Genomic DNA, 10,115 nt, shown 5'->3' with positions numbered 1-10,115 from the left:
AAAGAAAGGCAAAGAGTATCATAAAGTACAAAAGACAATCATAATTAATATTTATAAAGAAAGAAACAGAAGGGGGGAAATCATGATAGAGACTCAGACTGAATCACACAGCATTGAATAGTACGCTGTATGTCATGGGGAAAAGTAACAGTGACAAGTGTAGGAACTGTGGAGTTAAAGAAACATAATCGTATTACATTGTGACATCTATAAAGCTGAAAGAGAAAAACTAATGGATAAAGTTATAGAGGCAGAGAGGGAGTGGAATGTGTTTGGTATTCTGGCACTGTTTACCTTTCTGAGTGAAACTGAGGTGGGTAAACTAATCTAACATTAGGTTAGAATAGATCATGGATTTTTGTTTTGTTTTATTTATTTTTATTTTACTTTATTTTTTGTTTAGATCATGGATATATACGTCCATGAGTTGAGAGATGGAATGACATGATGATACACCATAGACTGTGATACACACTCATGTACAGTAGGTGGCGGTATGCAACTAAAAGCTGTTTGCGATCCGCAATTTAAAAAGAGAAGAAGAAGAGTGGTTGTGAGTGGTTTTGATGACAGCTTCCGGTTCTATATCCGTTGATTTCCGGTAGTGTTTCATAAACTCGGGACGTAGAGAAGGTAAGAAGCAGCGATTATTTGCAAATTTAGACCAAAATCTTTCACCATTAAATATATTTAAATGCAGATTTTATTACAGCTTTTATCACCGAATTATTTCACATGGTGTCAATGTGATATCTGAATGCTACGTCCTAGATATGCTGTTTTTGTTCTGACATTACAAGGTTAACCGCTAGCTAACTTAGCTTAGCGCCAGGCTGACAGCAGTAGGTATTCAGCATGGGAGTAAGTGTGGGCTTTAAAAAGACACTTGAACGAAGCAAAACGTTCAGGTTTTCCCATAATTAGTCAGTTATCTGAAATATTACAGTTGACAGCGATATGATTGATAACATTACTAGCACTCGCATTCACCTTTCTTAGCTAACATTCCTCTGACATAACAACATCTCATAACAAGTTTCACAAGGTCTCTATCCAAGCTATTTAGTTTAATTCAAGCATCTATTGGTGGGTGCCATTAAAATACATGTTGATCTATTGTTAGTTGGTTTTATCGTGATGAAACAAAATGCTGCTTAAACAGAAATTGCGCTCACTCGTTGGCTCTTGTTTTGATGCTATTTAATAGGTTGTAGCAGTTATGACAAAAGGTTGTTATAACATAAATTCAAATGCATTACTCTGGTATTTAAATTAATATGTATTGTTGGAAGTTGAGTTGATTTTGGTCTTTTCTCGTATATAAAAGTAATCTGTACACCTCTCAGAAAACCTAAAGAGTGTTAGCTGAAAGTGCCACCTTAGTTTTCCAGCATACCAGTGGATTCGTCAACCAGAGCACCAACAAAGCAGTTCAATATGTGCAATTCTATAACTTAACCCCATGCTTATGATGAATTGGAAATGGGGGACCCTGATGTAAACAAGACGTCTTTCTCTGGTCTGCATCCCCTTAACAATTGTATGTTTTGAGCTGTACTGTACTGTACCCAATATACAAGCTGTTAATACACTTTTCAATCAATCAATCAATGCTATAGTTTTGATGCCACCAGTAAATAACTTCTATATTTTAACCATACTTAATATGAGAATTAAAAACGTTTTTTGAACTACAGCCTTTTTCATTAAATAATGATGTATTTCACTTTAAACATTTTCTCAGAAGTAACCTAAAACTTATATTTGATTTGTCATCTCATTGTCTTTTCCTTATGCAGGAAGTATGCTGGCCCTGTCCCGTGCAGTGATGTGTGGGGTGACCCGCGCCCCAGCTGCTGTCAGTCAAGGTGGAGTGACCACTATCACTCGATACAACAGCACGGCACAGGTAGCTGTACTGCTCTTAATAAAAAACGGAAATAATAATAATACAGTTGAATATAAACATTAATAATGTGTTGTCTTATTTTTCCAGACTGCTCCTAAGAAAACAACATATGGACCTCTGGCTGATCAAGACAGAATTTTTACTAACCTTTATGGTCGCCATGACTGGAGGTAACATCCCTCACCTTATTCCTATGTGCTCTATAAAATCTTACACAATACAAAATTATGTGCTGATCAATAAAAGTCAAAGAAGAATTTCAGTTATGCCTTTTTTACGTAAAAAGAACACAATCCTCACCTATGTTTGTGTTTCAGGTTGAAGGGGGCATTGAAGCGGGGCGACTGGTACAAAACTAAGGAGATCCTTCTGAAGGGAGTGGACTGGATCCTCAATGAGGTCAAGGTTTCTGGCCTGCGTGGAAGAGGCGGTGCTGGTTTCCCTACCGGCATGAAGTGGGGCTTCATGAACAAGCCCAGCGATGGAAGGTCAGGAAGGAGACAGACAGATGCACACATCTGCTTCTTTTGCATTTAACTGACAATTACTATCACATTCAATCTAATTGATTATTCATCAAAACATTTACCAGCTCTTGCAACTAGCACAATGAAGATTGATTTTATTCTTTCAGCATCTCTATACATCAGTTAGCTTGATATTTGAATCAACAAGGCAGCATGTTTATTATTCATCAATTCCCTCTTACTAGCCATTTAGAAAAATCTCAGATTTTGCAGTTTCTTAATGAATTTACTCATCAATAACTCACCTTGTCTTTTCCAATCAAATTGAAGTTTGCTCTTCTCTATTTAACCCAGTTCTGGTTTCTTGCTTTAGGCCAAAGTATCTGGTGGTGAACGCAGATGAGGGAGAACCTGGCACCTGTAAGGACAGGGAGATCATGCGTCATGACCCACACAAGCTGGTGGAGGGCTGCCTGGTGGCTGGGAGGGCCATGGGGGCACGTGCTGCTTATATTTATATCAGAGGAGAGTTCTACAACGAGTCGTCTAACCTGCAGGTAGACATGGACTGACTAACTTGATGTATAAACCTTAAATGCATTGTACAAATATACATTTAGATTGATCCAAAGCAGTTGAGGTGTAGTTGTACATGTTTTCTTAAAAATTCCATCCTTTTTAACTCTTCTATTTTCAATTGTGTGCTCTTAGGTGGCTGTTAATGAGGCCTATGCAGCTGGGTTAATTGGAAAGAACGCCTGTGAATCCGGTTATGACTTTGATGTGTTTGTGATGCGTGGTGCTGGAGCGTACATCTGTGGAGAGGAGACCGCTCTCATTGAGTCTATTGAGGGGAAGCAGGGAAAGCCCCGTCTGAAGCCCCCGTTTCCTGCTGATGTTGGTGAGTTCATGGCCACAGAGAGGTTTGAAAGGTGTTGCATAAAATATCGAAAACGTGAGGAAAAAATGACCCGTACAGACAGAAGTTCCTGAATCGTGTCCTCTCTTTAATGAGACATTTGGCTTGCTGACTTTGTATGACCCGTCTTCACCCACGCCAGCCCAAAATAAACTACACACAAACACACACACACACACACACACACACACACACACACAAACACACACTAGGGGTGCAACAACTAATCGACTTAATCGATTAAAATCGATTACCAAATTAGTTGCCAACTAATTCTGTCGTCGATTCGTTGGTGACGTCATCACATGTGTTTTACACGCCGTTAAACTCCAACGTTATTGGTCTTTTTATCGGTACTGGAGACATTTAAAAAATATATGTCATGTATTATTGCTACAAAAACATTATCTCGCAGTCTTAGTGTCGCCAACTCGTTTCTAATATGCAAAAAGACAAACAAATGCGTCTGATGTATTTTCGATCAGACGAGATCTCTCTCCCCCGTCTGTGTGCGAGGGGGCGGGGCAGTTTACACACACGCAGCTGCTACATGCAGCGGAGCACACTGCGGAGATGGCGGAGAGAACGCGCTCCGAGGTGTGGTTAAACTTTACCCGTCTCGATGTGGAGAATACTTGTTACCATAAGTGCAATAAGAGTTTAGCATGTAAGCACGAGCAATTTGTCTAAACATTTAGCAAAAGTGCACCGCATCCAGACGGAGGAATGCACCGGGTTCGACTGTCTCTCTAGCAGCTCTGTAGCTCCATCCAGGAGCAACGTTTCCACGTCAGGTGTTGTCAGGTGTTATGTATGCTAGCAGCACCACCCGGAGTTAACTACATTATACAAACATGGGTTAATGATTAGAGGAAACTGAGTTACTTATTTTGTTAAAGTTTCAGCTATTCTGTTCACAGTTCTGTCATCAGATTATTTAATACGATTTGTTAAAACACTGTTGTTTCTTTTGATGTGAAATATTATTTATTTTATTTAAATTAAAAGCTATGTTAATTTTGTTCAAAATGTGTTTAGTTAATTTAATAATATATGTATTTTTGAATCAAGTATTCATCTTTGTCTTCATTGCTAGTTTCCACATGCCTAAAACAACCTCAAGCTAAATCTAAAAGTTGATGGCTAAATAAGAGCGTTTGAGAAATTGTGCAAGGCATACAGTAATAGTCCGAATAGTCGATTAATCGTTTCATTAATCGATTATCAAATTAGTCGTTTGTTGCAGCCCTAACACACACACACACACACACACACACACACACACACACACACACACACACACACACACACACACACACACACACACACACACACACACACACACACACACTGCTGGCACTGTTAAGTCTAGATCCCCAATCCATTCAAATAAAAGCTATTTTCCTGTCATGTCATTTGACATCCTTGTTATAATTACATTTAAATATAATTGTATATAATATAAATATTTTTAAAGTGCCTTAAGAAGTAAGAAATTCCAGTTTGTGACAAACTAATCTAATCACAGAAAACTACTAAAGTCTTGTTTTTGCTAAATGAACGACTGGCATGTGAAACATCTACATCTCCTTTTTCTTAAAGGTGTGTTCGGTTGCCCAACGACTGTTGCCAATGTGGAGACAGTTGCCGTGGCGCCCACTATCTGTCGTCGTGGAGGCTCATGGTTTCTTGGCTTTGGCAGAGAGAGAAACTCTGGCACAAAGCTCTTCAACATCTCTGGCCACGTTAACACCCCCTGCACCGTAGAGGAGGAGATGTCTATCCCCCTGAAAGAACTCATCGAGAGGCACGCAGGTACAAGGGTCTTTATTTTGTCACACGAACATAGCTACAGTGTAGTTATGCCGATGAAAATCTTAGGTCAAAGGCTTCTCCAACAGTGCAACACAATAACACAGATAAACAGAAAAATATAGTGCAAGTAAATAGTAAATACAAAAAGAAAAATAGTTTAAAAAAGTGCAATAAGAGTCTATATGCAAGTTATTGGAATGATATATTAGATAAATAGATAACTAATTACTAAGTAGCAGATGAATGTTATGGATGTTGTTTCAACAGTTCAGTTGTTTAACAGTCTTATTGCCTGTGGGATGAAACTGTCTCTGAGTCTGGTGGTTTTAGTCCAGATGCTGCGGTCGCGCCTGCCAGACGGCAGCAGACTGAACAGTTTGTGGCTGGGGTGATGGGGGTCTTTTATAATCCTGAGGGCTTTCTTCCTGAGCCGCTGGGAGTAAAGGTCCTCCATGGATGGCAGCTCCGTCCTGGTGATGTTCTGTGCAGTTTTCACCACCCTCTGTAAAGCCTTACGGTTGAGGGCGGTGCAGCTGCCGTACCAGGCCGTGATGCAGCAAGTCAGGATACTCTCTATGGTGCACCTGTAGGTCAGGATGCTCTCTATGGTGCACCTGTAGAAGAAGGTCAGGATGCTCTCTATGGTGCACCTGTAGAAGGTCAGGATGCTCTCTATGGTGCACCTGTAGAAGAAGGTCAGGATGCTCTCTATGGTGCACCTGTAGAAGGTCAGGATGCTCTCTATGGTGCACCTGTAGAAGAAGGTCAGGATGCTCTCTATGGTGCATCTGTAGAAGAAGGTCAGGATGCTCTCTATGGTGCACCTGTAGAAGGTCAGGATGCTCTCTATGGTGCACCTGTAGAAGTTGCAGAGTATCCTGGAGTCCATGTTGAATCCGCTGTCGAGCTGTTTTGGGGATGGTGGTGGTGTGAAGAGTCCATGTCAGGTCCTCAGTGATGTGGACCCCAAGGAGCCTGAAGCTGCTGACTCTCTCCACCGTAGTCCCATTGATGGCGATGGGGGCGTGTGCCTCTCTCTGCTGCTTCCTGTAATCCACAATCAGCTCCTTTGTTTTGCTGAGGTTGTTATCCTGGCACCAAGATGTCAGGTTTCCGACCTCCTCTCTGTACGCCGTCTGTGATCTGGCCGACGGCGGTCGTGTCGTCAGCAAACTTCACGATGGTGTTCGAGCTGTGTGTGGCCAGGCCACGCAGTCGTGAGCAGGGAGTAGAGGAGAGGGCTGAGCACGCAGCCTTGAGGGGCACCGGTGTTGAGGATCAGGGTGGAGGATGTGATGTTTCCCACCCGCACTGCCTGGGGTCTGCCCGTCAGGAAGTTCAGGATCCAGTTACAGAGGGCGCTGTTGAGCCCGAGGTCTCTGAGCTTGATGGCCAGCTTGGAGGGCACAATGGTATTGAAGGCTGAGCTGTAGTCAATGAACAGCATTCTCACATATGTGTTCCTCTGGTCCAGGTGTGAGAGGGAAGTGTGGATGGTGAGGGCTATGGCGTCGTCTGTGGATCTGTTTGCGCTGTAGGCAAACTGCAGGGGGTCCAGAGAGTCAGGAAGGGAGGGAGGAGGTGATGAATGATTTGACTAACCGCTCAAAGCACTTCATTATGATGGAGGTGAGCTACTGGGTGGTAATCGTTGAGGCTGGTGATTTTTGTCTTTTTGGGGACTGGAATGATGGTGGAGTGTTTAACGGTAAATATGACACAAAATGTATCAATGATCCTACTTGACTCATATTATTGAGATCTCTTTAATGACACAAGTTAGATTTTGGTTGTAAAAATGTGAAAGTTAAACTTAAATGCATCATTTGTTTATCTGCATTGATGGGGTCCTACTACAAAATGATTAAGATGACTTAAAGTAAACACACGACCATCCGTCTGGTAGGTGGTGTGCGTGGAGGTTGGGACAACCTGCTGGCTGTTATCCCCGGTGGCTCCTCCACCCCCCTTATTCCCAAGGACGTCTGTGCAGAGGTGCTGATGGACTTTGACGGTCTCCTCCAGGCTCAGACTGGCCTGGGCACCGCTGCAATCATCGTTATGGACAAATCTGTACGTTTTTTCAATTCCGCTACATAATACATCATGCATAAAGAAATCATCAAACATCTCTTACATTGGGTGCTTTGTTTTTTCCAGACTGACATCATTAGAGCTATCGCCCGCCTGATTGAGTTCTACAAGCATGAGAGCTGTGGCCAGTGCACGCCCTGCAGAGAAGGTAAGTGCTGTGCCAGTTCAGATTTTCGAAGTATGGCTGTATGTGGCACTTATCCATACGCAACCAACTAAAAGCAAGTCCCATCGACCTAAATTATTATCTGTTCAAGGGTATGTTTAATATTTTCACTGCTTTACCTTGCTGCTGGATGGTGCTTTTCCGACGGGGAACTGACGCTGTTGTCTATGTTTTCCAAACCCATCAGACTCCTTTTTTTTTTTTAAACTAACTTTCCATTGCAGAAAACAGGATGTTCTGAACTTCCACTGCGTCTATCTGATTTGTTGGTGTTATTTTGTGCCTATGATGGATCTGATCTAGCACTTGAATCGCTATCGTCATAGAGTAACACAAACAAACTAACAGATTGAGGCAGTGGTAGCACAGTAACTTCTGTGATCTATGAATAAATAAATAAAAATGTTTTTAGGTGGTTAAAATACATTTAACTACTACCTTTCCACAGAAGTACAGTACATTGATTAGCTTCTGTGCCCATAATCCCGTCTGTTTCTCCAAACTGAGGCCATGCACACTTCCATTCACAACAACCCTTATTAAGAAAATCTGAACTACCACTTTGAAATGACACACATTAGTTGTCACCAATGTCTTTTAATACCATCAACAAACTTCTAAATGTCTCTTTCGTGTGTATCTATAGGAGTGGACTGGATGAATAACATGATGTGGCGTTTTGTGAGTGGTAATGCACGGCCAGCAGAGATCGACATGATTTGGGAGCTCAGTAAGCAGATTGAGGGACACACTATCTGTGCCCTGGGAGATGGTGCGGCTTGGCCAGTGCAGGTAAACACATTTACTGTCATAATGCATTGGCATGCTAAGACGATCATTGATGGATTCAATGGGGGACTCTTGGGACATTAATAGGTTGACCTTTTGCAGGCTGCAGTATTTGGTGTTATTAAATTGAATTGTATTACATTGAAAATCATCCCTATTGGCAGCAGACAAAATTACTATTGAATTAACAAAAACTGAATATGTCAATATATATGTAAACAGGAGTGCCTCTGTCATGTGTCTTTTATTTTTAAGCTGAACATTAAACTTTTAACACTTAGGAATTAAGACTCGCACAGTTTTTTGTAAATAAACTCTGACGTGTTTGTTGTAGAGCTGTTCTTCTTTATTCATTTACTATCTTCCTTTGTTGCTCTTTACCTTGTTCTCAGGGATTGATCAGGCACTTCAGGCCTGTGATGGAAAGCCGAATTGCTGAACACCAGCAGCAGCAGCAGCAGCAGCAGCAGGCCAGAGCTTAAATGGCTCCTATAACTCCTTGAACTCATTCTTCTGCCTATTTTGCCCTTAACCCTGTGCTTCTGTAATTCACAAACTATTTAAAGCGATAATGTGCCGTCTTATCACCTCATCATCACATTTTGCATTGATGTGTCTGCCTTGTGTGGTGAAAATACCAATAAAATTCTATGAACCTTAAACTAGACTTTGTTGTGTCTTTGTAATTTTTAGGCTATTAAAATTATTTTTTACTTTTATAATATTGTGGAAATTAGAAACCTGCTTCACTCAAGTAATTTCAGAAAACAGTTTTGTTTATAATTATTCCCACCAAAAACTGAAACACCAGAGTTGTAATATAAATGTTTTTTTACTCCCTAGCTCCCTTTTTGCTTGTTTTCAATGTTTACAAATGAACAGAACAGCACACACTTAATATGTATTAACAGATGTTCAACACAACCAGTGGTAAACACTTATAAACATGTCTTGAAACTTTTTTTGCTTGTTTTTTTTAAAGTGATGACCATTTTAAAAACGAAAATTAGATGGAATGAAAGAAGGAAGATACTGACATGGACCTATGTGTAGAGATTAAGTGTTTTTCTGGGTCTCTTTTTACTATTAAATACAACTGAATGTCTGAATTTAAGTAGAATTGAAGACAATGTATGCGTCCTGAAAAACAGTAATCCTCTCTTTTCCTGTTCACCTGATACACCACAGACTTTCAATACAACTCTGAGTCATGCCATCTGCAGACGTTTTCAGATGACTCTGCAGTGGTAGGGTGTATAAGGGGTAGGGTGTATAAGGGATGGACGGGAGGAGGAGTACAGAGCGCTGGTGGGTGATTTTGTGGAGTGGACTGGAATAAATCATCTGCTTCTGAATGTGGCCAAGACCAGAGAGATGGTCATTGACTTCAGGAGGAAGAGGACGTCTCCACTGCCCCTGTGCATTCTGGAAGAGGATGTGGCTGTTGTGGAGAATTTCAAGTACCTGGGGGTGCACTTAGACGGAGGACTGAACTGGAGGATCAACACTGACGCTGTGTACAAGAAGGGGATGAGCAGACTATTTTCTGAGGAAGCTGAGATCCTTCAACGTGTGCAGCAAGATGTTCGAGATCTTCTACCAGTCTGTTGTTGCCAGTGCACTCTTCTTTGCTGCGGTCTGCTGGGGGGGGGGGGGGCAGCCTCAGAGCTGGTGACACCAGCAGAATCAATAAACTGATCAGGAAAGCTGGGTCTGTCATCGGCATCAAGCTGGACCCCTTTGAAGCTGTGGTGGACACTGAACAGGCTGTTGTCCATCATAGATAACCCCACCCATCCTCTCCACCTGCAGCTGGACAGACAGGAGCTCCTTCTCCAACAGACTGCTGCAGCTCCGCTGTCAAAAGGACCGATACAGGAAAACATTCCTGCCCACTGCAATAACTCGATATAACAAATCACCTCTGGCTGGCAGAAAACTCTCTGCTCCATATTT

At 41.7% G+C, this 10,115-nt stretch overlaps 1 protein-coding gene across 1 annotated transcript; it reads left to right on the top strand.

The window, feature by feature from the left end:
* The first annotated feature begins 502 nt into the window (after positions 1-502).
* ndufv1 (NADH:ubiquinone oxidoreductase core subunit V1) lies at positions 503-8,821 on the top strand. Its single transcript, XM_034210261.1, has 11 exons — positions 503-633; positions 1,800-1,909; positions 1,997-2,079; positions 2,227-2,397; positions 2,750-2,933; positions 3,088-3,277; positions 4,898-5,110; positions 7,017-7,183; positions 7,271-7,352; positions 8,017-8,162; positions 8,552-8,821. The coding sequence occupies exons 2-11, from the start codon at positions 1,805-1,807 to the stop codon at positions 8,639-8,641; spliced, it is 1,431 nt and encodes a 476-aa protein (XP_034066152.1). The 5' UTR covers positions 503-633; positions 1,800-1,804; the 3' UTR covers positions 8,642-8,821.
* The last annotated feature ends 1,294 nt before the right edge of the window (positions 8,822-10,115 follow it).

The sequence above is a fragment of the Gymnodraco acuticeps genome, unplaced genomic scaffold, assembly GCF_902827175.1.
Source record: "Gymnodraco acuticeps unplaced genomic scaffold, fGymAcu1.1, whole genome shotgun sequence".
Classification (NCBI taxonomy): Eukaryota; Metazoa; Chordata; class Actinopteri; order Perciformes; family Bathydraconidae; genus Gymnodraco; species Gymnodraco acuticeps.
The sequence above is the reverse complement of the archived record's forward strand: the minus strand, read 5'-3'. Positions and strand labels throughout refer to the sequence as shown.

Bases quoted from the DNA above. Each gene is read 5' to 3' on its own strand.
- ndufv1 (XM_034210261.1), top strand. From the start codon at position 1,805: ATGCTGGCCCTGTCCCGTGCAGTGATGTGTGGGGTGACCCGCGCCCCA. The intron at 2,934-3,087 runs GTAGACATGGAC...GTGTGCTCTTAG, and splicing joins ACGAGTCGTCTAACCTGCAG to GTGGCTGTTAATGAGGCCTA. The intron at 7,184-7,270 runs GTACGTTTTTTC...TGTTTTTTCCAG, and splicing joins TCATCGTTATGGACAAATCT to ACTGACATCATTAGAGCTAT.